The 26,842-nt window shown below is 43.8% G+C and overlaps 9 protein-coding genes across 9 annotated transcripts; 6 read left to right on the top strand and 3 right to left on the bottom strand.

The window, feature by feature from the left end:
• Positions 1–815: 815 nt before the first annotated feature.
• Positions 816–3,308, bottom strand: BDB00DRAFT_803526 (IucC family-domain-containing protein). Its single transcript, XM_053122026.1, has 5 exons — positions 2,676–3,308; positions 2,507–2,601; positions 1,662–2,389; positions 1,097–1,553; positions 816–992 (listed from the first exon to the last, which is right to left on the bottom strand). Exons 1-5 carry the CDS (start codon positions 3,259–3,261, stop codon positions 942–944), a joined length of 1,917 nt encoding a protein of 638 aa, XP_052983928.1. The 5' UTR covers positions 3,262–3,308; the 3' UTR covers positions 816–941.
• A 3,118-nt stretch (positions 3,309–6,426) lies between these two features.
• On the top strand, positions 6,427–7,914 carry BDB00DRAFT_868260 (kinase-like domain-containing protein; the record flags this gene model as incomplete). The annotated part of the gene is made up of 6 exons (XM_053126449.1): positions 6,427–6,488; positions 6,594–6,798; positions 6,926–7,165; positions 7,286–7,372; positions 7,551–7,658; positions 7,813–7,914. The coding sequence occupies 6 exons, from the start codon at positions 6,427–6,429 to the stop codon at positions 7,912–7,914; spliced, it is 804 nt and encodes a 267-aa protein (XP_052983927.1).
• Positions 7,915–9,067: 1,153 nt separating this feature from the next.
• On the top strand, positions 9,068–9,958 carry BDB00DRAFT_756365 (uncharacterized protein; the record flags this gene model as incomplete). The annotated part of the gene is made up of 3 exons (XM_053118900.1): positions 9,068–9,341; positions 9,450–9,650; positions 9,747–9,958. 3 exons carry the CDS (start codon positions 9,068–9,070, stop codon positions 9,956–9,958), a joined length of 687 nt encoding a protein of 228 aa, XP_052983926.1.
• A 213-nt stretch (positions 9,959–10,171) lies between these two features.
• On the top strand, positions 10,172–12,614 carry BDB00DRAFT_803521 (uncharacterized protein). Its single transcript, XM_053122025.1, has 3 exons — positions 10,172–10,275; positions 10,358–10,608; positions 10,718–12,614. The coding sequence occupies exons 2-3, from the start codon at positions 10,486–10,488 to the stop codon at positions 12,263–12,265; spliced, it is 1,671 nt and encodes a 556-aa protein (XP_052983925.1). The 5' UTR covers positions 10,172–10,275; positions 10,358–10,485; the 3' UTR covers positions 12,266–12,614.
• BDB00DRAFT_936108 (uncharacterized protein) lies at positions 12,615–15,751 on the top strand (the record flags this gene model as incomplete). The annotated part of the gene is made up of 5 exons (XM_053129215.1): positions 12,615–12,709; positions 12,792–12,880; positions 13,025–13,226; positions 13,359–15,194; positions 15,291–15,751. Exons 1-5 carry the CDS (start codon positions 12,625–12,627, stop codon positions 15,749–15,751), a joined length of 2,673 nt encoding a protein of 890 aa, XP_052983924.1. The 5' UTR covers positions 12,615–12,624.
• A 62-nt stretch (positions 15,752–15,813) lies between these two features.
• Positions 15,814–17,903, bottom strand: BDB00DRAFT_585543 (WD40-repeat-containing domain protein). The gene is made up of 7 exons (XM_053117949.1): positions 17,648–17,903; positions 17,453–17,574; positions 17,258–17,383; positions 16,804–17,135; positions 16,302–16,721; positions 16,018–16,187; positions 15,814–15,922 (listed from the first exon to the last, which is right to left on the bottom strand). Exons 1-7 carry the CDS (start codon positions 17,698–17,700, stop codon positions 15,877–15,879), a joined length of 1,269 nt encoding a protein of 422 aa, XP_052983923.1. The 5' UTR covers positions 17,701–17,903; the 3' UTR covers positions 15,814–15,876.
• Positions 17,904–18,160: 257 nt separating this feature from the next.
• BDB00DRAFT_803515 (terpenoid cyclases/protein prenyltransferase alpha-alpha toroid) lies at positions 18,161–21,374 on the bottom strand. The gene is made up of 9 exons (XM_053122024.1): positions 21,131–21,374; positions 20,908–21,026; positions 20,549–20,796; positions 20,363–20,459; positions 19,984–20,228; positions 19,520–19,899; positions 18,886–19,433; positions 18,507–18,778; positions 18,161–18,424 (listed from the first exon to the last, which is right to left on the bottom strand). The coding sequence occupies exons 1-9, from the start codon at positions 21,314–21,316 to the stop codon at positions 18,330–18,332; spliced, it is 2,190 nt and encodes a 729-aa protein (XP_052983922.1). The 5' UTR covers positions 21,317–21,374; the 3' UTR covers positions 18,161–18,329.
• Positions 21,375–21,845: 471 nt separating this feature from the next.
• BDB00DRAFT_756335 (thaumatin) lies at positions 21,846–22,765 on the top strand (the record flags this gene model as incomplete). The annotated part of the gene is made up of 3 exons (XM_053118899.1): positions 21,846–22,358; positions 22,460–22,577; positions 22,689–22,765. The coding sequence occupies 3 exons, from the start codon at positions 21,846–21,848 to the stop codon at positions 22,763–22,765; spliced, it is 708 nt and encodes a 235-aa protein (XP_052983921.1).
• A 578-nt stretch (positions 22,766–23,343) lies between these two features.
• On the top strand, positions 23,344–26,759 carry BDB00DRAFT_803513 (uncharacterized protein). Its single transcript, XM_053122023.1, has 2 exons — positions 23,344–23,776; positions 23,928–26,759. Exons 1-2 carry the CDS (start codon positions 23,628–23,630, stop codon positions 26,551–26,553), a joined length of 2,775 nt encoding a protein of 924 aa, XP_052983920.1. The 5' UTR covers positions 23,344–23,627; the 3' UTR covers positions 26,554–26,759.
• Positions 26,760–26,842: the final 83 nt, after the last annotated feature.

Below are 26,842 nucleotides of genomic sequence, written 5' to 3'. Positions count from 1 at the left end.
CATTATCCATCTGTTACGTAAGTTTATTTGGTTGATAATATTACACGGACCACCGACAGATTTCAATCCAGAGCACCTTTCTTTTCCATAAGACTGTATACTGTTGTAATGTACCACTGCGCCCACCTTTGACAACACCGTGACGGATCTTCAGGCTGTAGCCCGCTACGGGTACAACTGTTACAAGGCATACTAAAGATCGATAGCATAACGCATTATGATGCAGCATTGTTTATTTGTAACACAGGTAATGAAGTAGGGTCGGTAGCCATCACGTGCGTGCTGGCCGATGATGTGGTTTTTGATTTTGAGGGATTACATTGAAATCTTTCTCTTCCATATGTCTGGCCCCGTCACTATTCCTGATGTCGATAAGCCATCACTTGGTATTTTCTTTGTCATACGAGCAAAAACCCTACGCTGATGGGGTATAGTGCTGTCATTTCTTTATTTGTCTATACTCACATCGCGATAAAAATGAAGATCTTCCACCAGTAATAACATCAAAATACAGTGTACAGTATATATACGTTTCTGTGTCCCGGATACAAAGTTTTTTCAAGAGTAGTCAACAGTAGAGTAATCGTATATATATGCCAACAATTGTTACTCTCACTAATAAGCGATATCCTAGCTCACTGCCTTGCTCTGTACAGTAATGCAATATGAATGAAGCCCAATTACTAACAGTATGATATGTTCGTATTTAATCAATGTTCAGGTGTCAAAAACACGTTGAAATCCTAATGCAGAAGCCAAAACTGCACACAGTAAAGCATATATTTGGTATTAAAAAATTTCAAAAGCATGTACACCTCTTATGACTCCCATATCAAAATTATAAAATAGTATAATTCTACTGCAGTACAGTTTTGGTAGCTCTATATAGCTACAATTACAAGTTATTTATAATACAGAATATAATTAATATAGTAGGTTTGTTAAGCATGTCTTGGAGTAAGGATAACATTAGGGAACGGTCGGAAGATGTCCTATTGGGATACATAAGTGAAAAAAAATGTGAGCATATCTTTTTTATATTTTGGAGACTGTTTATAACGGAAGACCATCACGGCAGCAGTTGCATATAACTTACGTCACGGTACAGACCGTCCAGTTTCATGGATATCAGGCACTTGCCCGATACTTTGCTTTGTTCCATGAAATAAGCGTACATGGGATCATTCTTGGGCACCAGCTCAGTAAAATAGCGACGCACCATTTCCCAGCCACGGCCATTATGATGCATGCCCAGTACCCGAATCAATCTCTGCAGATGAGTATGAAACAAGGAATGATAAAGGCGATTGTAGACTAGATCCATGGATTCAGCAACAATAGAGCTATCTGGCAAAACATCTAGCTCAGCGTCACATGATTTTTCCAGTGTTTCGCGATGGATACTAAGGCCACCAAAATCACGAATCACAAAACCCTTCAATACTCCCGTCTCCTTGTCAAATCGTGCCACCGTGTTCTGTCCGTGCGCTTCAAAGGCAACACCATTTTCACGGCATGGTGGGATAAATGCCTTGAGTGCCAATTCAATATATCTATAAGGAATGGTAGCAATGATGGCATAAGCGGCTCATTCATACCCGAACTTCTTTTCCGCGATAACAAGTTACTGCCTCCAAAAGTACAAAAAAACAATACTTCACCTGTCCAAAAAAGCAGCACGCTTTTCCTCCGTGTCCAACTTCCAGACATGCGTAACCAACGTTTCGTCCGTACCTGGCTTTTGGATTTTCTCCACCAATGCACCCGTCACAACAAATGCATCACTATTCACTGGATTGGATGGATATTCCACAGCTTCACGCAAGATACAGCTGCAATGCTTGGCCACGTGAGGATCGTCATGGTGATAAATAGCACTTGCCAAATCCCGCTCCACTGTCAAAATCGAGCGGTCATACACAAGTCGAGGGACCACATGTGTCGAGAACCCAGGACCGAAATAAGTTGAATACACGGAGATGATTCTGAGCGCCGAAGTCACCTTGATGCCTACGCACAGCTTGACGGTTAATTCTTTAAGAACGTCTGGCACAGCAACGGTCCGAATCGATGTCAAGCAGTGGGCAGTGACGCTGTTGGCTTCGGGGAATACAAGCGCGTCCTTGAACTTGGCTTGGATGTTGGGTACCTGGAACTCGTGCACAGGCATAAAGACATGGGTACCAGCATATTTGGCACGCTGATCCTGAACTTTGCCCGTGGGTTGCAACATGGCGTCGATCAAGGGCGTAGCGCGTTGCTCAAAATCGCCGCGAAGCGTGATGGATTCTTTAGGGATCGCGACAAGACGCAATTTCGGAGTGTCCCAATCCACTTGTCCTGGCTCCACAGGCGGTAATGGTGGCGCGCTGATCCGAAGTTTGTGCATCTAATGAACGTGATTTTGATTCACAGAATTAAAGGAAAATGGAGGTTCGATAAGTTTTCGTAGGATGGTTGTTTCTTCGTGTATGTCCCCGAGGAATATCTTTTCGCTTGAGCATACCGGATGATATGGATGACCCTCAAATATCAGCTGCTCCCACTGGTAGGGTGGTGACTCGAGCGTGGGTAATGGCTTTGGATGATCATAAGTATATGCTGGTAAACAAGGTAACAGTCAATCAAGGAGGAACGAGAAACATCGGCGAATTAGCGTAATAACTTTTACTTACTTTGATGGATGATGGAGTTGGCTACTTCCGATGCAATCGCCTTTGAATCCTCCGTCTCAGATACGCCATAATCACGCGAGAACTTGGTCCACAGCTGTACTGCATCATAGCCAACCATTATATCTTGATCTTCTTTCAATAATCCTATCGTCTCAAGCGCTTTGGTAACCAGAGTTCGGACGCCCTGGGAATGTTTTGGGTTTGGAGAGCTGTCATCACAGTAGAGACCAAAAATATGGGGGGCTAGCATATCCCATGGATCAAGCAGTTCGATTTTAGGGCATTGGACACCATTAGGGAGGGTTAAAGCAGCAGCTTCGCTGGAGTTCAGTTCGGGAATGCCACGTAAAGGAACCACTGCCAAAAGGTCTTTAGTAGTTAGTGAAGTATGCTTTTCATCTTCGTCCCGAGAATCGCGTCGTGTTCGTAGTACCAGACACAAGCCTACCATCTGCTGTTCTTCCTCAGGGCAAGAATAGTAGTAGGCCGTGGCTAAATTCTCGATAATAAGACAAGATATTAATCGAGAGGTGGTAGCAAATTTTCCATACTGAGAGTTTGTAAAAGGAGCAACCATGTTTTGCATGATATGGAACAAGAGCAAAATAATAAAGAGGGAAAAAGAGAGAGAAGGACAAAGCTTTCCCCCGCTCCCTGTACACATCAATGTGGGGCTTTTATTCGGGTTGAGTGGTTGCACAAGCGGAAACCAGATTTATCAGATACAAGTGTACCCGATCTTTGGCTCTGACAAAGCTCTTTAGATAGCTGTTTTTAAGATGATTTTTTTAAATATCATATTCAATCTTATACGATCCAGTCGAAATAAATAATGTGCAGTGCTTGTCTTTTAAAAGCTATATAGCAGCGCTTTTTATTATAACCCGATAAGGCTCCAACCCTGGTGGATGATACATTGAAAGTGAAATACACGGGATTGGAAAGTTTTACTATGCTATTTTTTCCATTCCCAAAGATTTGGTGAAGTTATTGAAGGTTGAAAGTTAACGGATGTGAAATTTAGGGAATCGACTGTATGAGCTATCACCCATCAGTTACTGCTAGAATATATACAAAAATACGAAGATGATTATACATATGCAAAATCAAGCAAACATATAAAACAGATTGGGAGTATCATGCACAAGATGAAAAGCGAGTAGGATACGTCGGCACAATGTATCATGTATAGGTGACATGTAATTATCCCATTCGCCTTACTCTACCATAAACAACACCAGTTTATTGTACTGTATCTACAGTTTATCGACACAACAAAAAGATACTACCATCCAGCAAAAAAGAGCAATCAAGCTCAGCACAAGCGAAAGAGTGACCTTGCATGAGCGCCGTAGTAGTTCTTCCATTCATGCGTCCTTCCTTTCGCGATTGATCCATCTATGAACTAAATCGTCCTCCGATGCTAATGTTGGTCATCAACGCTTGAGGCATTGCGTCTAGAAATACAGTGGTGTGGGCGACTAATCAATAAATGAGTTATCTTGTAATATAAAAAGGAGAGCAGAAATGAACCTTCCCCTTCCCCGAAAAATGTATACCTTTTTTTCTTATTAAGAATAATTTCTAATGTTTAAGATTGAGATCAGCAGTGCGCAAATAAGGAAACGTATCTTCTGGATGTAACAACTACTACGACAATCAATAATTCTCGTTTTCAGTAGCCATTAATCTTAATCATACCCGTCCTTTCATTAGTCCTGCATACGTATATACTTAGTGCTGACGAGATAGGCGTCACGTGGAGAAGCTCCTATTCTCTACATTAACCTGTTGATTGATTATATCGAGAGAATTTAGACAAACTTATGAGGATGTGGAAGGAATAAGGTTATAGGTAATTGTTCGCTAAGTATGGAGGAACGATAGAAAAGTATATATAATGGATGAAGAATAACAACCCCAAGGAACGACCTGATCTCAAAATGTAAGGCAAAAAAAACTTGCCATGCATGGAAGACGCCACCAAACCACGCCATAGTAACATTTCTGTACATAACTTGCTGGTATGATAGCAAAAACTGCAAGGAGTGTTCATGGAGATCTTGACCGTGAGAAACAGCAATTTGGACAACCTGATCATGAACAGAAATGTGATCTTTGGCACAGGAAAATTTTGCTAGCTTAAATGAGATTTATGATACCTTGGGCTACCGCTTTGCAATGGATGGATGTTGTATCCATATTGACATCAAGGTAATTTTTTTTGAAATGAAGGCTAAATGTCACAGCACTACGCTATATAACACCTAATGTTTTTTTAATAAAATTGTTGAAATGGCGCTTAAGACCTTATATGCGAAAATGCTGCGTCTCGTACGAAAGAGATAACGTGTCATTCAAAAATTACGCTGTGGTGAAGTGCCCGGACATAAAAGTCTGTTAAGTGCCTTTGAGAGAAGCGTATTATAAAAAATCGAGATATGTATAATACAGTAGCGAGAAATCGCTATCGCGTACTTTAGTACAGCCATAGCCATCATCGTCCCAATCATCTTAATTTACATGATCTTAATTTTATATACTGTCTTTTCTGAAACATTCAATTGCATATAAGTTACTGATGCGGGAAACGTCATCTATCATGCATTAATAGTTCTTGTGGATTCGCATAAGCATCATGTCGTAAGCAAAAACTTGCAGCACACTTAACGTTATGACTTACAACATACAGAAGGTCGCATCCAATAAGCTCGTCAGCCGAAACAGTTATCAGCTGTGTGGAAAAAGGGAAATGATCTACTAGTAGTACCAGTACAGTAGTAGAGACTGTGGTCAATGCGTATAGTCGCATACAATTTACTTTTATGTAGTATCTTCGACGTGTCTACATGGGGCTCCTTTTTTTCAGTCATTGCAATAAAAGTGAATGCATTAGGTTGAATAATCAAAAGTGCATGCCTCTGCTACGCATCAAACATGTAAAAAGCTTCAAAGCGCCTTTACATGTCTTTACAATGCCTTTGAATGCATGTAAATACAATCAAAGGGATCCAAATCAGGTTAAAGGTATTTTTACGTTTTGGGATTCAATGCATAAACTTGCTGTGAGCCTGCATGATGATCTTCGCCAGCTCCGCCAACCAACTCTTGATTCTGTTTTTCTGTGATATCCTGTTTGTCTTTCCACACCTTCCCCAATTATTGAGACATTCAGCACTACTATCATTAGACAGCGTCTTCAATTTCACTCGTCAACATGTAACACATCCAAACCGCGGCAAGGCAGGCTCGCCAGTTTTTATTCGACGCAGCTTTTTTCTTAAAGTGCACTCTTTCGACATTTCGGACGACATCTCCGTTATTCTCGCTGTGTTTGCAAGGTTTCACTGATGTATCATCATCAATGTCATAAAAAACATCATTGGAAATATTATCTGTGCATGAAATGAGTCATTTAGCATTCCGAGTCACTGCCCTTGACATGTGAAATTACTCTTACTAACCACAGTATACGCAGTGCCACAAAGAAACCTATCAGCAAATGTCATTGTTGCGAGGCGTGCGATGCAGAACTTGGGCCGCGGGAATTATGCATGTGCCCTTTGATTTCGTTTTGAATGGACCTAGAGGAAGCCGTCAAAATTAAATACTTTGAATATTCTTTTATTCCTCTTTGCTCTCTCTCCCTAACTCTACGTTCCGTATCCATCTTTTTGATGTTGCATCGCCTCATGCGAACGGCATACTCTTCACCCTAGACAGCCTCCGGGCGTAAGTCCTGGCTTCCATCATGCATCCTAGCACGGGTCAAAAGCGCGCTGGTGATACCCCTGAAATCGGGGAAAGCTTTGAGTAATTATTTACACACACACACTCTCTCTCTATGAGCTTGCGGATATTATGGAAGGACTGATTTTCCTTCTCCATGAAATATAGCTGCTAATTCTCTATATGTAGAGCATTTGTAGTCACCTGCACACTTTCGGTGTTGAGCACCTCCGCTTCGCTTCGTGCCGAAACCTACGGAGCTTCGTCTCGGTGGCTCGTCTTTTTCTTGCCGGACGGAACAGAGCGCTCGGCAGGTTTTTCTGCAGCGTTCACCAGAACGCGGTGCTCGACTACCGTCACTCGGAGCAATAACACCAGGAGCGGAGGTCGACACGTTTACGGTAAATAGCAAAATTTGTGTAGGGTTGTTGAAAGGAATGAGCAAGAAGATAGAGCAAGTAAAAGTTTGATCTCCTGTCAAAGAGGCTTAAACAGCACATCTAACTAATGGAATTCTATAGTTTCACGGTAAACAGTATATCCAATTCAATCATGTCAAGTCCACTGGTTCGTGTCGTGTGTGCAAGGTTATGGGTTTCGACCGGACCGAGTACGCATTGAAAAATGTTAATGTTACCGATCCCTCCCGGCTCGATATACACCTTGAAGAAGTAGAGCTTCTCCAACAGCTGCAAGGGAACGACTCCGTTACACGCATGTACGCGTTTGAGCTCTGCAGGACCAGCTGGCAGTTACACATAGTAAGTTTGATATTGAATAGAGGGTGGAGATTGTATATTTAATGATTTGGTAATCGAAAGAAGTGGTGTTTGATCGAACGCGTAATTACTAACCCTGAACACTTCCCACACATAAATTAGCTCTTTGAGTATGGCGAAATCAATTTTGCCAGCTTGCTTTGCCAAGACCATCTTAACATCCACAGAATCAAGTATTTCTGGAAAAAGGTAACGTATGAAAGTCTAATATGTACAGTACAGTATGACAGCAAAGGGCATCGAGGAACAGGAAAAGAAAAGAGGTGTACCCTGTTTGTCTTGATCACAAATATTACTGTTGTTATTAACATACAAACAAGCAAACAAAGCACACTTGATGGTGGAGGCAGTACGTGTATTACATCAGCAGAACATCGTACACGCTGACCTAAAACCCAGTAATTTCGTCCTGGTGAAGGGCGTAGTTAAAATCATCGATTTCGGTATTGCCAAGGCTATCGATGAAATCAGAACTGTATCGAAAGAGACGGGATCGTAGGTTATTATTTTATAAAGAAAAAACGTTAAAGAAGAGTGGGTTTTCAAACTTGTAAAGGATACTATCATATGAAAAACAAGGTGTCAAAAGGAAAATTTCTAGCTACTAAATTTCGATGACTATGGTATAGTTCGGCACACCGAGCTACATGGCTCCTGAAGCCGTCACGAACCTCATGGACACGGCGATCAATGACGGCTTAAACGATAGTGACATGATGATGACCCGTTAAGGAGAAGACGAGGCCAAAGGGAAAGTGTATGAGGTACCTTAATAATCTATTCCCCCCCCTGAATGCTACGTGTTGACCTATATGTAACAGTCGCATTACTTTATCAGTGTGGTGCACGCCATATAAAACCATACCACCTTATGGGTAACTTAAAGTACTGTGAAATCACTTCATCACCTCATACCTAAATCCTAAACCAATAAAAATATTTCCTTTTGACCAGGAGAAGAAGTTGTCGGTTTCGATTTTTTTGAATAAAGTTTTAAGTTACCGTCGCTCAAAGTTGTTAAGTGCTGGGGAAATTTGACAGGTTCGATTCCAACATAATCCAATCAGAAGCTTTAGTTTGCTCGGCAAATATATATGGCGAATCTGTACTACATGAAATCTTCACCGACTATCGATTATACTGTTACATATTGCTGCGTCTGCTGGAGGAACGGTCAAGATGGCGTGCACCATACTCTCATGCAGTAATGTAGTACTACAGGCTCGATGTGTTCCGTCAACGCAACCGTAATCTTTTTCCGCCAAGTTGAAGAAAATATATTAGGTACGCATACTTTTAGATGTACACATACACCGACCACTCACCGCCACCCCTACACATGTATATACAGTACATTGCTTCTATTGCAAAGAATTTACTCTTTTAGTAGTACCCTCCGTACTCAATTAAAACGCTACTGCTGGTGCTGCTCTCAGACTGTGGTGGCAAAGAGGACGGAAAAGAAGATGGTGATGATAATGCTGCTGATAACGATACTGATGAAGACGATGTTGAGACCCTTTTGCGGCTTTTTGGCAGAGTTCCTGTAAAACTTGCCGTTGTTGTTGTGGCCATCATGATGACAAGTAGCCTTTCCGCGGCGAAAAGGGAATCATGATGATGAATTCAGTTGACGTGGTTTACATGTCATCGTTTGAAAACTCCCTATTGATTTAAAAATTCATGCCACTGTGTGAGACATAAACAAGGGTGTATGTGATAAGTCTCGTTGAAATAACAGTCCAGACCGAAATAAAAGGCGTCATGATGATGTCTAGCAGAGCCTTCCGTAAAAAACATAATGTGTATATAATGCATGATCAGTAATGCGAAAGAGTCAAATTTCTTTTTCATTTCTGTACCCTTTAACAAAAGATATCCAACATGAGTGACATTCCCGGTGAGCCTCTCTCTACTCAATCCAAGGCCGTTTCGGCCACTTCAGGTGCTCTGCAAAGCTTCCAGCCTTTGGGCCGTATCTGTGAACATGTGTGCGGCTTCCACATTTACGGTCACGACATGACTCGTCAAGTACATGCGCATCATTTTTGCTCGCACGTCAACGAGGACTTCCGTCAATGCATCATCTACGACTCACCCGATGCAGACGCTCGTCTGATTGGCATCGAATACATCATTTCGGAGAAATTGTTTGATCGTTAGTTTCGTAAAAGGGGTTAGCGAATGGACAGCGAGTCCAATGTTTACTAACATATTAACCTTCCTGATTTTTATTTGTTTGTTTGTTTGTTTATTTGCTCTATAGAGCTTCCTGTGGAAGAAAAGCGCTATTGGCATTCACACGATTACGAGGTCCGCAGTGGCAGCTTGGCTTTGCCTATGCCCAGATTAATGCCTGAACTCGGTGCCAAGGAAGGTGAAAAGGCGGCTCTTTTGGATCTGCAAAAAACTTATGGCAAGACCTGGCATACCTGGCAAGTGGATCGTGGTGACAGTCTCCCATTGGGTAAAGAGCGTTCTTTCACTTTGCTCTGGAACACTTACATGTGCATATACATATTTGTATTAATATATCGTACTCTAATGTATGTCTGATATATAGGACCTGCGCAGCTCATGATGGCACTCACCGCCGATGGCCAACTCAGTCCAAAGCTCGCAGCAGAACGCAAGCAGAAGGAGAAGATCGATCTCGAAGTCAAGCGGGAAGAGCGCAAGAACTTTCCCGATTACGCGCCTCGCAAAGAAGCCGATGCTTGGCTATCTGGCAAGGCATGCCAAGTGTTCCCTCAAGAAGTCGACTTTAAGAAATAGCCAGCTTGTAGTAGCAGCATAACACTTTTCTTTCTCCCTTCTACTCCTTGCTTAACAACATTACTTTGCGATATATGCTCGATGAAACAACACAGCGATGTTGATTGTTATTTTTCCGCTGTAATAAAAGCACAAACAAACACCTTTACTTAAATGCTTTATATTGCTGCATAATGAGTGCGTGCATCGAATTCTCCTTTACCAATACGTGGCGTACAATGAATCAAACAAATGATCTTAAAAAGTCCGAGTAACTTCGACACAAGTGATCCGAGTAGTTGGGACAACTCTCTGTAACTTCCTAAAAGGGGTGCGAGCTAAGATAGATAATGCGTGTGGGGTTAATGAGCGAGCAGATAAAGATAGTTTGCATTCGAAATTTGATCCAGGATGACTCACTAATTTGACTGTAACATCATCGACCGAAATTGATAAGCCACGCACTGGTATAAAAAGGTTCCCCCGCTTCCCTCGTTCCGAGGCTTGATCAGCTCCTTGACAAAAACTAAAATCGCATACTTACAACCATGCCTGGCCTTTATATGCTCGACTATGGTGCCGGCAACGTCCGTAGCTTGGTGAACGCTGTCAACCGTTTAGGCTATGAATTACAGTTCGTTAAAGATCCTTCTGACATTCTCAAGGCAGACGTAAGTTTTTTAACCAAGCGATTCGTCGACAGCAGTGTGCCCGCGTGATAGCTGTCAACCAAAAATAGGTACGAAGTTGCAGTCAGTAATGATTATGATATATTTGTAGAAACTTATTTTCCCTGGTGTGGGCGCATTCGGTCATGCCATGGAAGCCCTGAATAAGAAGGGCTATGCACAACCCTTAAAGGAGTACATTGCGTCTGGACGACCATTCATGGGCATTTGCGTCGGCATGCAGAGCTTGTTTGAAGGTTCCGATGAAAGCAACCTGGCCGGTTTGGGCGTCATTCCAGGGATTGTCAAAGAATTCAACAAAGATACCAAAGCCGTTCCTCACATGGGCTGGAACGCTGCTCAAGTGCTCAAGAGCACGCCCGAAGGTGCCGACGACGCTACGATCAGCGGTCAAGCCATCAACTACAGCATCAACGATGACTCCGAATACTACTTTGTGCACTCATTCGCCGTCCCTTATACCGACAAAGTCAAAGACTGGGTCTTGACAACCACCCAATACGGCGACGAAGTATTTGTCAGCTCAGTCCAGCGCGGCAACGTATTCGCAACACAGTTCCATCCCGAAAAGAGTGGATATGCCGGTTTGCGTGTGCTTCGCTCGTTCTTGACAGGCACGGGCATTGTTGATGATTCCAAAGTTGTCGTGAAGGAGCCCGTAGTACCAGCAAACCGTTTGACCAAGCGTATCATTGCATGCTTGGATGTACGATCGAACGACAATGGCGATTTGGTCGTGACCAAGGGTGATCAGTATGATGTCCGTGAAAAGATAGGCGATGGTAACGACGTACGTAACTTGGGCAAGCCCGTCGATCTGGCTCGACGTTATTTTGAAGAAGGTGCCGACGAGGTGACGTTCTTGAACATTACCAGTTTCCGTAACTGCCCTCTGGGAGATCTGCCAATGTTGGAAGTGTTGAAGCGCACTTCTGAGACGGTGTTTGTGCCCTTGACCATTGGTGGCGGTATCCGCGATGTGGTCGATCCCGATGGCACAATCCACCCCGCCTTTGAAGTTGCAGGCGAGTACTTTAGATCAGGTGCCGATAAGGTTTCGATTGGCAGCGATGCGGTTTATGCAGTTGAAAAATACCTTGCCAACGGCTGCAAAAAGGATGGCACGTCGGCCATTGAGACGATTGCCAAGGCATATGGTGCTCAAGCTGTGGTTGTCTCGGTTGACCCTCGACGGGTGTATGTCAAAGACCCAAGCGAAACCATCCACCGCGTTGTCAAGAACAGCCAAAAGGGCCCCAACGGCGAGGAGTACTGCTGGTATCAGTGCACAGTCAAGGGCGGTCGTGAAGGACGTGATATCGATGTCCACCAGCTGGTTACTGCTTGTGAAGCTTTGGGTGCCGGTGAAATCCTGCTCAACTGCATGGACCGCGACGGAACCAACTCGGGCTATGAGCTGGAGTTGATCAACGACGTCAAGGCTGCAGTCAGCATTCCCGTGATCGCATCAAGCGGTGCTGGATGCGTCGAACACTTTGATGAAGTGTTTGAAAAGACCAACGTGGAAGCCGCTTTGGCCGCAGGTATCTTCCATCGCCGCGAGGTGCCTATCCAGAACGTCAAGGACCATTTGCGAAAGTGCAACGTCAACTGCAGAGCTGTGGATGCCGAATTATAAGATCCACCTTGTTCATGTGTTATAGTCGCTGCGTGTAGTAGAATGACTCGGCATATTGTTTATCATAAAAAACTGTCTTGTGCATATCTCCCTCCCTTCACATCTACTTACTTAGTCTTCTTCTTCCTCTCAAGAGCCCCTCCCAACCCCAAACCAAGTCATGCGACTTGACACATACAACATACACAAAAACATTTTCCCCTCTTTGTGGTTTTTGATAGAAAGCATGGGTCACGCTTAAAAACGCCCTCTTTCTTTTCTTCCCTTATTCTCTCTCTTGTTTTCATCTTCATTGTTTTCTTCTTTATACACACCAATATAAAAGCAGCACGCATTCTATTTTTTGCCTCCTTTTTGATATGACTTCTTCTATTTACAGCCATCATCAGTACGGGAACAGCGACTTTTCTCCAGGCTATGAATCTATGACATCGTGTGATAAGCGTAAGCATGTCTTAAAAATCACTTATTGACGTAGCATGTCTTGAGTACATAGTGTGTTTTGTTGACACTTTAGCATCAAAAGCAACAGTAGACCATTTAAAGAATGTTTTTGAGGTTGAAAGCCTAGCGATTCCCGACAACACAAATGGTGGCGACACCGCAGCCCAAAGGGTATGTAGCATTCTAGCATACGAACACATACATATTATGTGGCACTTTTTTGTATCACTTTTGTGCGTTGCCTTTGCGTCACTCGTGAGTACACGTATGCGATCTGTTGCTCAAAACAAGAATGTGATATATTCGTATATGTAGAAACTGCGACCACCAGTCAATTCAACAAGGCAACAACAAAAACAGCATCCAGCAGATCTTGCTACGGAAATTGGCAGTAGCCTTGTTGCCGAAGTACGAAGATTACGTTGCCAAGTCAAGGAACTAGAAGCAACCTGGGCGTCCGAGCAGCAAGAACACGAGCATGCGGTGCGACAGCGTCTTCAACTGGAGAAACAGCAAGGTGTGTAGTGCCATCTTCTTTTCTTGTCTATCATCATCATCACCATTATCATACTTAGATGATGGTGCGGATACTCATCAACTAGGATAAATTTAAAAATTAAACAACCTGTAATACTGCTACGGCTATTAGATGGTATGAAAGACGAAATCTGGAACTTGGAGCTTGCAAAGCAAGAGTTAGAAGAACATCTCGAAACGACCAACACCAAGCTATCTCGGATGTCTGCCGAATGCACTCGGCTGGAAAAGCAGCTTGAACAAATCCACAACAAATCTGCGGAACAATGTAGAACCGAACAGGAAACAAACAATGCCGCACGACAGCTCGAACAGCATCGTCTCACGTTAGTCAAGGAGTTACGAGCACTGAAAAAGGAAAACGCCCATTTACACCAGCAATTGCAGACGGCCACTACGGAAACCAATCTATGGAAGAACAAGGTAGCCCTTTCAACAGACAACAAAAACCAAGCTTCGTCGTCCCCACCGCCCAAATCCGCACTCCCACCTGATCCACAACCATCATCACGCACAGACGAGCCAACAACAACGCCTCCAGGATCACCCCCTCAACAACATGCGATAGCTCAACAACAACAACAGCATCATCATCATCACCTCGAGAAAGAAACCCTACAACAGTCGCTAGCTCATGCGCAGGAAATTATTTCGAGCTTACGCACGACATTGCATAAGGAAAAGCTGGATGGGATCGAAACCAAAAAGTTGCTGGCCGAGAGTCAAGAAACAATCGAAGATCTGCGGCGCGACTCTATGACGAACCAGTCTCATAGACGAAAACAGCATCGACGTTATCGTGCTCGACAAGAAAAACGCAATAGCATGACCCACGTTGCGGAGAGCGGTGAAAGCGATGATAACAATGGCGAACATACTGCTGATAAGGAGGAGAGTGATAATGGCGGAGGCTCTGGCATTGAAGGGAAACACATGCAGAATTCCTTGTTCAGTGAGCTCCAAAGCTCTGGGATCAACACGAACACGAACACCAACAATAACAGCAATAGCACTACTATTAAAAATGGTGAAGCACAAACCGACAAGCTGAATAAAATCAACGTAGAGACGCAGACAGACGAACCTATTACCGTGGTTACTGTAGATGCTGTCGTCCAATGTAGCAGCAACGTCGACGAACCGTTGCTGTCTTCAAGATCAGCTCAACAACAACAACAACGAGTAACCCAACGACACAACTACCTTGAGCCTATCAAGCGTGCTCTCCATGAGACATCGACAACTCTACTCAATCGGAAACAGCGATCTAACACAGCCACCACTGTGCGTCCTGTAGCTACTATATCCACGCCACCTACATTATCTTCAGCAGAACATCCACCAAAGCAACAGCAGAAGAATTCCCCTCATGTGGAATTTGCTCCTACAACAATTGGATCCCTTGGAAAATCGAAACTACTGGAATATGCATCCAAATACAACGACACCTTGCCTAAATCTCCGTCACGTGCTTCCAATACAGTAACTTCACCTCCACCAACACCAATCCCGTCGTTTTCCATTGCAACGCCCAGAGGAAGTACTGTCACTGTTCAGGATCGTAATTCTAGTAAAGACACAGTGTTTCCAATCACGTCGGTATCCGATAGCCTTACCACCAAACGACAACGACGCCCTTCACGAACAACAGCTGTTAATAAGCTGAACACTTTAAACGAGATGGAAGCAACAGCCGCAGGATTGAGAAATGGTGCTGGTAGCGACCACGAAAATGTCACAATTGATCCAGCCATCGTGGAAGCTGTGACACAGACCATGATTGGCAGTTGGATGTGGAAGCATACTCGGTACTACGTCAGGGGGAAAAACGGTATTTCACACCGCAAAGGGCATATGCGCTTTGTTTGGATTCACCCTTACACCAGAACATTATACTGGAGTGCAAAGCCGCCAGGAATCGATCATGACGAAACAAAGTCTAAACGAGGTAGAGGAGAAACACTCATATTTATCATGGATCAAATGTAGAAGAATTGTGTAACTCTAACAATGAAGCACACATGATCTATTCTTTTGTAAAAAGCTTTCATCAAGGATGTTTGGTCAGTTCCTTGCACGGAGAACCCTTGTTCATCCGTTCCATCAAATCTGCTTATTCGCACGTCTGTCAGGGATTTGATGCTCCATGCTCAAACCATGGACCAGCACCACCAATGGATCACAGCATTATGCTATTTACTGGGACGTCCTGGACTCGTAGTTGAAGAATCTGATCATCATGTTGTTGCGCGCATGTCATCTCTCAACAATAACAACAGCAGTAGCAGCTGTGGTGTTTCTACCTTATCCGGCAGCAACACACTCTCAACCTACAGCACCGCATTCTTGAATAGTTCCATCTTTCAAGGAAGTAGTAGCAGCACTTCTTCACCACAAGACAGTATTTTTTCAGATGCTGATGACGACGACGACGACGAAGATTTTGTTAACATCCGCCAATGCTGCAATGGAAAACACGATGTATCTACTTTGGCTCGAAAGTAAAATTTTGTAGTTTTTTTTGTCATTAAAACAATGAAATGATGAGGGAGGGGATGATAATGAAAATGATGAAACTATATAGTAGTAGTAATGTTGGTGATTTTTTAATGGTAATGGTTTGTAAAGTACTATTGCTCCAATTCTGACATGTAATATCTTGCTCGATAATCATCACTAATAAAGATAGCAAAACGTGGAATATAATCATATTAAATAAATGGTATTATTGCTTTACATCCATTCCTTCTTGGACAATTTTTGATTTTTACCTGCATGTTAGAATGCCGTTGTCTGTTGGAGATGGTACGACACATCGCACCAGATTGTTTTGTCCCGAGATTTTGGAAAGTAGGTCGCCCGTTTGGGTATCATAGCAAACAGCATTGCTTGATGCTTCATCACCAATCAAAACGAAATCTTCATTATATGTAAAGGCAGGCTATAAAAGAACACATACACGCACAGGAGAGCCGAAGAATTTGGTTCATGTTAGCAGAGCAAATCATTATCACCGGTCATCTATCAAGACACATTTGTTCTACAGATACATTACCTGCAACATCTGTGTAACCTGCTCATGCCCTCGATATTCAACCACGGTTCTTCCACTTGAAATATCCCACAAACGCATAGTCGAATCCATTCCTGCTGTCAGCACAAATCGTTCGTTTCGCATGATACGCACACTGGATGCGGCTGCACCACCATGAGCACCCTCGATACATCGCACACACTGTCCTGACACACCATCCCATATGCGTACTGAACCATCTGCTGATGAAGTAGCAAATATTTTTCCACTATGCGAATATCGAACTTGGGTGATTGGACCTCGATGCATTTCGGCCGTTTTCGAGTTTGTAAAACATTGGAGCGTCTTTACATCGTATATCCGTACTGCTGCATCCTCCGTGCCTGCGAGCAAAAAGTCGCCTGATGGGTGGAAGCTGATTGATTTGACTGGTAGCGAGTCCTGAAATTTTCGTCACGGTATTAGATGCACATACACACATTTAAAAGAATAATTCCACTAGTAGTAGTAGTAATTTACTTGCCTGGAAGTAACGGAACGATCGCTTGACACCCGACTTTGATAAATCGAACAATTTCACGCTCTGATCCTCGGCACAACTGGCCAAGACCAAGCCATTTGGATGAAAAGAAAGATCGTTGACGGGTGCTGTATGGTCGTATAATGTTCGAATCACAGGCTTGTCGCCAGCCTCACCCGTCCGTTTCTTCATCTTTTGAACGTCGAGCACTTTGAGAGACGAATCATGCGAGCCTGTCGCTGCAAATCGACCATCTGCACTAAATGCTGCTGTACGACACGGTCCTTTGTGTTGTGTATAGTAGAGTTGTACATAATTGGGTGGCATCTTGCTCACTGATACAGAGGAAAAAAAAGGTAGTTGATTAAAATAGCTTCGTGTCAGCCCATATGATTTTCGTTTGCCCAATACTCTACGGTGTTATATCTTATTTTGTATCGCTTAAATAGATATTTACTCGCACTCTTTATGGCATCGGGATCAAATCCGCCTTTTGTTTTACTCCAATCGGGTAGTGCTGAATCGGACGCGATCTTTGTCCTGCCTGCTGTAAACTCTTCGTCGTCTGATCCTTCGCTTTCCACTAATATATGATACATTAATAAACTAATTAAGTTAATTGCATCCTATTTGCCTTGAGTTCTTTCTTTACTTTTTTCTTTGCCAAGTTGTATCAGATCAGCGAGTTTGTGGCTCGGTGTCATGTCAGCAGTTGCACCAGTCGCGTCAGCAACGCTTTGTGCAATCGCCGAGTAACCGTAAGCAATCAACTGACTATAATCAGCAAGAAAAGATAATTTAAGCACAGTGTATTATATTTATATGAGAAAAAGGGATCGCTTTTTACCTTATGATGAGTGACAAGACTTCATTTTCTGGAACAGTAGGTGTTTCTTCCATTTCAATATATATTTATGGTGTATGTAAAAGGCGAGAAAAGGCTGGGTTGCTGGGTTTAGGTTGTTGAAGGTTTAGCGTCCATCAGAAATCCCGCTCGCAACTTTTGGTTAGAAAAGCTAATGTCTGCACGTATTTCGATACAAGTGTTCTCTATGACAATCTTTCCATTGCGTTCGTATTTAAAAGCTACTGCAGCGTTATTTAAGCTTAGTTTACAAAGGTGTCAATATGAGCTTTAGTCAAAGTCAATTATATGATTGTTAATAGCCATGCAAATACTTTAGACTCCTAGTTCTTTGGATTTTACAAGCCATGGCTCACTGTAGTAGTTTGACTGCACCTATATCTCATTTTCCAATGTACACTGTCAAAAGGCAGGACGTCACCGTGTATGAGCATCAGGAGCCAGACTCATTACGAAAGTAGTCCTCATCAACCAAGATCCTGCTATAGTATATAGCGGATGTACAACGCCAGACTATTATTACAAAAGTACAATTTTTTGCGTGTTTAAACAACACCTCAAAAGGAATGTTTTTCTTTGATAGCATAATGAGAAAGAATAGTTCAGGTAATTATTAGTAAGAGTAACGGTAGCTATACAGCGAATTAAGAGATATGCTAGTAACTTAAGGAAGAAGGGTTTTATCGCCATAAGCCTTTGCGTACTTGCCGAGGGCCCAAATACTAAAGGCGAACTTATAATTAGGATATGAAATCATGCCTACAATGAGATTTGCTGATATTAACTTCTCTGTTGCCCATTACTTGTAAATTTATTAAAGGTAAAAAGAAAAAGAACTTACAGTTCTTGTTAAAAACACCCTCAATATTTTCCTGAAGCCATTCACCGTTGGCTTGTTGACGTTCCATGATAAGTTGGACGCCACGACGGATGGGCTCTTCATCCGGGTACTTGGCATCCAAAAGAGCCATGACAGCCCAAGCAGTGTTCACGACCTGAGATTTTGGGTTCTGACAATAAGTGTGCGTTTCGCAGGACTTGTATGTTTCACCCCAACCGCCATCTTCTTGTTGCTTGGAGACAATAAAGTCACAGCCTCTTCGAGCATTTCCACTGGGTAGTTGTATGATAAATGTTTTGAAGTGAGTATCAATCATGTCTGGACGTTCATGAATAGCAACTAAAAGGATTAAATAGAAGAAAATATCATTGGTTCTTACCTGTTTTCATAAAACTCACCAATACTGGCAAGACTCTGAAGTGCAAACATGGCAGCATATGTGTAGCAAATAGCCCAAGCGCCATACCAAGATCCATCCTCGCCTTGGACATTTTTGATGTATTTCAAGCAACGCCGAGTCGTTTCTTCAATCTCGTCCTTACGATACTCGGGATCAACTTTGCGGAAAGCAGCAAGGCCTGTCAGCACTGCTGTGGTGCATTCAGGGTAGCTGTATTCGGTCATGATGTTGCCAAACACTTCAGCAGGGTTGAGCAATTCAAGCAAGTGAGTAGCGCGGATGTCCTCGTAGCTAGCAAAGCCATCGTCTTTGTTTTGCATGGTGAGCAAGACATCGACAGCATCACGGAGTCGTTCTGTATTGACAAGCTGTGGCATATCAGGAATTTGTTGCAGCATGATGGTGCCTTTCAGTCCTTCGGCAGTACAGTCAGATACGGTGTAGCTTTGGTCACGTGTACTGAACGGCCAGGCACCCTTTGAGACTTGACGATAACATCTTTGATAGTTTGGCATGTTGTGCTTGATCTGGATGCATTGTGTATGTGTGTGCCATACACGTAGATATTTAGTCATCTAATTATCTTTTGCAGAACCGTTTCTTGATCACCAACCTGAGTAAGATCCATAAATTGTAGCGCTTTGATCATATGCTGACGGTATACTTCAACATCGGCCAATTGTGCTTCAGCCAATGCTTGAATAATGAAACTGGAATCCCAAAGTTGACTGCCGTTGGTACCATTCATCATCATGCCTTCGGGACCCATCCACATAAAGTCCAAGTTGCGTTTCGCATGTTCGCGGAATTGGCGCGAGTCCTTTCCGTAGTGATAGTAGCAACACAGCCAATTCATAACCTTGTTCACTGGACCAATATCCAAGTAGGATGTATTTTCGTCTTCCATCCTAATCTGCTCGATGGTTTCCTTGAGAGCGTAACTACGCAACCAGTTCATTTTGGCCGGAAACAACTCATAATAAGTGAGAACCTCTAATTGTACATGTATCATAAAAAGTATTTAGTAGCCTGACTATGATTGATACGGAATGCGTGCTTTGAAATTCTTGAGATTACCGTTGGCAAAGTCCATCAACTTGCTGTGAGGTGTATACAAGTCAGCTTTAGAGACATTGTTGCGTTGTTTGTTCCAATTGATATGGTCGTAGGGTTCGGTGTAAAGTTCATCGCGGAGGGATTTTGTGAATTCGGTCAACGGTGCCGACTTTCGCAAAGCATATATATATCCCATGGGTAGATACACCATGCGAGTATGTACCCACCAGTTACCCGGGTTAAGAGGCGTGAACTTGGGCATGCACCTATTAGTCGAGAAACAAGGAGAGATATTTATAATACAGAATGTGAGTTACTAGAATTTGGTAATTCTGTTTCGCCCTATCCTTGCCCTCAGCAAGAAAAGAATAAAACATCAATTGCAGGTTGACAACTTTACCAGAGTTCGGGAGGCACTGGATTCATGCCATGCCACTCGTATACGCCCAGAGCACACAGCCAGAATTTTCCCCAAGCAGGTATAGCAGCAGCACCACCTATTTTTTTTTTGGTAATTGTAATGATTGACCTAGTGAGCAATGCGTGGTTTATGCGTGTGAAGAATGTCAACAGTGCGATATTTTACCCAGCTTATGAAGCGTATTTCTGGCCTTGACCAATGCCGGATGATCGGCACCCAAACCCAGAATACGGAGTGCCACATAATTCAATGCTGTGCCAAAGACAGTCGAGATGCCTTCAATGTGGATACCCCAACCACCATCCTCTGCATGTGCTCGGTTCAAGATGTATCGAATCAATTCCAATCGCATTGGATCAGGAACAGGCGTTCCCGTAATGTAGTGGGCAATAGTAAAACCAGGGATCAAAAACCTAGAAAACCATATGTTTCGTATTACTGTGTGTCAAACATAGCACGTACAAAGCTGTCTACTAAATGACAGATCGCCCCACCCCCACCGCCCCACTGAAAGTTCACTTTACATGGGTCCGCCATATTCGCCTCCCCAGTGACCATCGTCAGTTTGAAGTTGTCGATAGAATTCAAAACCATTGCGCGCAACCTGAAGTGGTGTTTTACCACGTGGCAATGGTGCTGCATTCTGTTTTTTTTTACAAAGTTGGTGTAGATGAGTTAGTTCTAAAAAAGTACGCGCGAGTGTGGTGCTGGTCCAATGTTGGGAAGTTTGACAACAAGTGTCATTACCGTGGGTAAGCCGAGATGATATCTGTCAAAAAATGTTTGAGGCCACGCGCGACATTGTTCGTCTGTTTCAAGATAATGCCAGGTCTGGGCGCCTTCTTCAACGCGTAATCGCCAGCGGGATAGGTCTGTGAACGCGGGTGTTTCACTGAGATTAAGTTTTGCTGAGGTGAACGTCTCTTGTTGCATTCGTAAAGTCAAGGTTATAGGAACTGTTTTAGAACGGAGAGGAAGGCAGAATAACTGAAAGAGAAAGAGAGAGAGGGAACTTTCTGATAGAAGAAACCTTTTTTATAACGGTTGTGTAAAAATGGTTAGTAGGTAGCACAAGGTGAGCATCCTTCACATGAATTATACGGATGTCAATGCAGCCGTCTGAGCCGATTCCTGGATACGGGTGGTACCTTTTAATTCGTGCTGTACCTTGGTAAAAAAATTAAGGAACAAGAAACCGAATGAATTTCAGGGAATGTCCAGAAACGAGTGAAACATATCGCCGCTTTCTGACTGATAACTTGTTTGAAACCATGCGTAAAGAAAAACGGGATCGTGCAAGCAGATGAAGATGGAGTCCAGGCCCATTGTCAGTACACGCGAATCACAAGTATAAGAAGAAGCGGATTGATCCACTAGAAGATGGGTTTACTCCTCTTTTCCGTTTGATCTCTACTCCCACTCTTACCTATACATCATCATGATCTTTACTGCTGCCACTTGGATGGTCGTTTCTGCAGTCTCTGGCTTAGTCGCAGGCGCACCTTCTTTCAATTCCTCAACAAACATCAACACTAAACGATCCTCCAATCCTTATATTGTTGTGCAAAACGACTGCAATTACAAGCTTGTCGTGGGCGAATCAGAGAACGGCGACTTGTACGGTAGCTCTGTCGACGTGGATGCTGGTGACAAACACACATTTACCTTTGAACCCAACTGGGCTGGCCGAGTTTGGGGTCGCCGTAGCTGCAGCGGCAAAGAATGCAACTTTGCTGGCATGTGGGCACCTGCCTCATTAGCAGAGGTATTGTTCAAGGACCAAGCCGGTGATGATTACTACGATATCTCGTTGGTGGATGGTTACAATGAACCGATGAAGATGGAGCCCATCAACCCTGACAAAACGTCAAGCGAGGATTTCCGTCGCTGTGGCGAACCTACCTGCACACAAGGACCTAAATGTCCTACGGAGCTTGAGCTGAAGGATGATAATGGCAAGGTTGTCGGTTGCCAGGTAAATAATGCTGTATATCATTTCTCCCTGAGGAGCAGGTGTTTTTTTTAAAGAAGCTTATTAACATCGTTTTTTTCCTCTTATGTAATAACCGACCAAAGAGCGCATGCAGTAAATTCCGTACGCCCGAGCACTGTTGCGTTGGTGACTATCCTGAAGGCGTGTGTGAACCATCAGAGTACTCCAAACTATTCAAATCCGCGTGCCCTGATGCGTACTGTAAGTGCTTTAGCTTTTTTTTTTCAGCGAACTTTGACGGAAGTGACGGCTGTAGTTAATGGAGATAATTAATACGGGTATACTCACTTCTTATTATCATCATCTTTCTAGCTTATGCTTATGACGACGCTACATCCACATACCTGTGCCGTGCAGATGGCTATAAAGTTACATTCTGCCCCAAATAGATAAATGATTTTTAATGAGGAATAAATTATACCGGCCCTCAAGAATAAGAAAGGGCGGTTGGAAGGCTGGCTCTTCCACATTTAGTCTTTCTGAAGCCTGCTATATTACGTGTTAAAAGAATACCCGAAATTCGCGACTTTTATACACGGGTAAACAAAGTGTCATTTTTGGAATGTGCTTTGTAGATGGACCTCTTTGAAGTACACCGTTTGCTTCTTCCAGGTACATTGTTGTTGTCCATACACCATCCTGAAAACTTTTGAATATGTAGTTGCTATGGCAACCCGGCGCTTCGGCATCGGTCCGGAACCGCCATTTACAACCAATAAAAGCGGTAGTTGAAGGGGCAACCTATTTCCGATGGATGTTGTGCGCCGAGAATATTTTGTTTGGCTGTGGTGGTACTTGACGATATACCAAAGGCGTTATTAGCCGCCCCTCCACCCCCCTCGATCCCCCCAAGAACCATTTCTCATACCGGCAACAGCAATCCCATTGGCTAAAACCGAGCAAACCATTTCCAGAGAGAAGGGCTGTGTTGTGTAAGAGGACGAGTTCTCTTGCGTGCTTTCGAACAGTTTCTAACCCTTCCTTTCCCTTTTTTTTCTCTCTTTTTTTTTTGCCACCCATACACCATAACCTTATTTTCCGCTCTGACCCGCGAGAATATATATTTGTATACACACCCCATTACCTTTCTAAACGCGCTGAGAAACTTATACAAATAAGCATATAAAACGCAGCATACCAAACGGGGCACTACATACACGCTTTCATAACAAACAACGACGCACCGTGTTAACAAAAAAACAACAATTGAACACCATTTCGTAACCCCCTTTCTCCATTCCGACTTCGTATATGGCTGATGCATCTGATTCATCCTCAAATAAAACCGAGAACGACACCGCCACCAATAACAGCAACAACGACAACGACAATAACAGCATCAATAATTCCAAGTCCAATAACAATTTAGGCGCAGCATGTTTTCGCTGCAGAGGTTTTAGGCACGCATTCTACTTCCCGTTGTGGATTAAAAGGAGGAACAAAAATGGAGAAAGATTGCGATTCGAGAGAAAGTAGAGGGTGGGAGATTAAACCCGAGATTTTTAACATAAAGTTAATCCCCAATCCCCCCTTGTACCTATCGTCATCTAGACATGCTTGCGATCGTCAAAAACCAGCGTGCTCTCGGTGTCGAAGGCGTGGCATTACTTGTACTTACCCTGAAGCAGCACCAACGCTTAAAAAACTCCAGAAAGCAACAGAGACGCTCGGCGATCGGATTCGCAAGTTTGGTGATCGTCTCAAATCGGCTGAAGGCGCCAGAGATTTCAAGGCGACCATCTCATTGCAACGACTCGCTCAGCGTAACGCCTCTGTAGACAAAGTCGAATCAACGTCGTCACCCGCGCCGTCTATTTCGGAAGAGGCATCAGATACTCGCTCTGATACTCGGTCGTCCGTCTCCATCGCATCGTCTGATATAACCTCAGATGATGAGCTTCAAAGAAAGCGAGGCGTAGCATCCACAAGCAATTTCTCGGTGTACCCTTGTGGCAAATGTTACAAAGACTTGCAACAGTGCGATCTTACATTACCACGCTGCAGTCGCTGCGAAGCCAATAATTTCGAATGTATTTATATGAAAACTGAACCCAAAGCCAATCATGTTTCCCAAGTGCTGACGACAATGAACAAGATCATGGATCAATGGCAAGAATCCATCGATCGCATGGCCAAAGACTTTGCTCAAAAGACCAGAGATTTTGGTCAGCGCGCCAACAACTCGTTCAAGATGAAGCCGTTGCAGCCGTTTGCATGGAAAATCACATCAACGGGGCGCGGTCTGTCGGTTGAAAGCAACGTCAACTCGTACAACGACCTGTCAAAGCTCGTGGACCAATTCAAGAAATCAATGCACATTTCGCCAGCTCCACACGACAAAGACAATGACATTGAGACCGATGACGGATCGCCTTCGCTTGCAGATGAGCGGCAGCGGATAGCACAGTCCGTGGAATTGGATGATACAAGCTCAATCCACACCTCGTCAGGCTTCTCGTTTGCCGTCTGGAATTCGTGGTCACACCCAACGCATGCACTACCCCAAGATTATCCCATTGATATATCGGACGAGCTCACCGACAACCTCGTTGATTTGTATTGCCGATCGCCGTGTTGCTCAGCCATACGCTTACCCATCATTGACACCGCTGAATTCTTGGCCCGCTATCGCGATCCCGCGAACCCGCCCTCCAAGGTCTTGATTTATGCCATCTGTGCCATGTCTGCGCGTAACGCCTTTCAGTTACACATGTGGAGTAAGCGTCCCGCTCACGAGTCTCCGCAATACAATATGGGTAAGGCGTTATCCATTGCGTACTGCCTCAAGGGCCGCGAGCTCTTGTCTGAATGCTATGACGAGGAACCTTCCATGGATAATTGCCGCGCTGCTATTCTCTTGTCCTACTGCAGCTATCAGAACGGTTACTCGGGCGTGATCTATATTTACGAATGGATTGCGTACAGCATGGCGCGTGAACTGGGTCTGTATGACAGCAATCGTCAATTCACGGAGAGCGAAGCCAAATTGGTGTGGTGCATGTATTATTTCAACACGTGGTATCGTGTTTTGCAGGGTGGTTCTAGTGCATCCGTCGAATCGAGCCAGTTCTACCCATGCTGTCCCCTGCCGCCACCAGCAGAGAAGCCGGTGATGATGGATACGGATACAAACAATGGTTCACCGTCTCAAGAGCTTGTAGACTATTATGTGTGGAGCACTTGGTATTACATGATCCGCCTCCAGATTCTACGGCACGATGTCATGTCACGCCTGGTGGCAGCACAAGACACCAAATCCGATCCCAATCTGTCACTTGACCTTTTAACTATGCAAGACCGGCTACAAGAATTCTTCGCCAGCCTGCCGGAAGAATGGCGCAACCCAGATAGTTCATACGTTACGAGTCCACAGACTGGATCCTCCACCACATCTTCGTCGTGCGGTGCAACTCCACCGTCTGTCATGACTGACGACGACGCCAACGACCGACATAATCAGCAGCATTACCACATTGATGTGTCCAGTTTTGCACGCTTCTGTATTTTCAATGTCCACATTTACTACAACATCAACAAGATCTTACTGTATCAGGCTTTCTTTCCATCCGACCATATCCCAAGCGTGCCGTTCTCCGTGCAATGTCTGTATACCTGCATCGATGCCGCCAACAGTATCACCCAAATCTTGGAGTACATGTCGCAACAGCGAGACGAGTGCAATGTCCCATTGATCGGCTTTCTGTTTGCCAACATTGTCTATTTCAAACTGCTCAACTACCAAGACGAGAAATGCCAAGACTTTGCAAGGCAATGCTTGCAGTTATCGGTAGACATCTCCAAATCATCAATCACATACATGTACGATTTTGAACGGGCAAAGACGCTGGTGAGCGTGATGGAACAGGATGTACGGACGCTCTGTGGACCCATAGTACCGTCGACGACAGCAACAATGACGACTCATTCAACAACCCCATCGTCATTTTTACCACCGCATTTACAACGCACGAACAGTGTCGACTCGTCCTCGGATGGTTGGTCAATGTGGTCTCATAATTCTGTACCGTCACCACCCTATTTCATGCATCATGCGGGATACCCGACAAATCTGTATGACCGCACAACGACGACAACAGCAGCACCAGCACCAGCACCAGCACCAACCACGGGTATCTTTTCTCTAGGAGGAGGAGGAGGAGGAACCATGATGCAGTAGCCAACACATTCACTACAAAAAAGTTCATTTCGCTTCGTTATATATCGCATGTCATCTTTTAACTTACATATTCGTATTTCTATTTACACCTCATATACTCCCTATTTTTATTACTATAACTACTACTACTACTACCACTACTACTACTATTACTATTACTACTACTATTACTACTATTATCTCTACAGTTCTTATTTTCTCCCTTTTGTTCAAATTCCCTTCGCCCCATCTTCCCCGTTTCCCATTGCTTTTTACCAATCTGTAATAGTGTTCTCGCTCTCACGTAACT

The sequence above is a fragment of the Zychaea mexicana genome (assembly GCF_025766255.1).
Source record: "Zychaea mexicana strain RSA 1403 chromosome Unknown BDB00scaffold_8, whole genome shotgun sequence".
Taxonomy (NCBI): Eukaryota; Fungi; Mucoromycota; class Mucoromycetes; order Mucorales; family Lichtheimiaceae; genus Zychaea; species Zychaea mexicana.
Note: the sequence above shows the minus strand (reverse complement) of the source record. Positions and strands in the feature narration are given on the sequence as shown.

Coding starts and splice junctions, on each gene's coding strand:
- BDB00DRAFT_803526 (XM_053122026.1), bottom strand. CDS start 3,261: ATGCAAAACATGGTTGCTCCTTTTACAAACTCTCAGTATGGAAAATTT. Junction 2,602..2,675: donor CAACTCCATCATCCATCAAA/GTAAGTAAAAGT, acceptor CTTGTTTACCAG/CATATACTTATGATCATCCA. Junction 993..1,096: donor TGGACGGTCTGTACCGTGAC/GTAAGTTATATG, acceptor GTATCCCAATAG/GACATCTTCCGACCGTTCCC.
- BDB00DRAFT_803521 (XM_053122025.1), top strand. CDS start 10,486: ATGCCTGGCCTTTATATGCTCGACTATGGTGCCGGCAACGTCCGTAGC. Junction 10,609..10,717: donor CTGACATTCTCAAGGCAGAC/GTAAGTTTTTTA, acceptor ATATATTTGTAG/AAACTTATTTTCCCTGGTGT.
- BDB00DRAFT_585543 (XM_053117949.1), bottom strand. CDS start 17,700: ATGGAAGAAACACCTACTGTTCCAGAAAATGAAGTCTTGTCACTCATC. Junction 16,188..16,301: donor AGGTTACACAGATGTTGCAG/GTAATGTATCTG, acceptor GTTCTTTTATAG/CCTGCCTTTACATATAATGA. Junction 15,923..16,017: donor AACGGCATTCTAACATGCAG/GTAAAAATCAAA, acceptor TATCTTTATTAG/TGATGATTATCGAGCAAGAT.
- BDB00DRAFT_803515 (XM_053122024.1), bottom strand. CDS start 21,316: ATGCAACAAGAGACGTTCACCTCAGCAAAACTTAATCTCAGTGAAACA. Junction 19,900..19,983: donor GTTGATGGACTTTGCCAACG/GTAATCTCAAGA, acceptor ATGTACAATTAG/AGGTTCTCACTTATTATGAG. Junction 19,434..19,519: donor AATTTATGGATCTTACTCAG/GTTGGTGATCAA, acceptor CAATGCATCCAG/ATCAAGCACAACATGCCAAA.
- BDB00DRAFT_803513 (XM_053122023.1), top strand. CDS start 23,628: ATGGCTGATGCATCTGATTCATCCTCAAATAAAACCGAGAACGACACC. Junction 23,777..23,927: donor TTTCGCTGCAGAGGTTTTAG/GCACGCATTCTA, acceptor ATCGTCATCTAG/ACATGCTTGCGATCGTCAAA.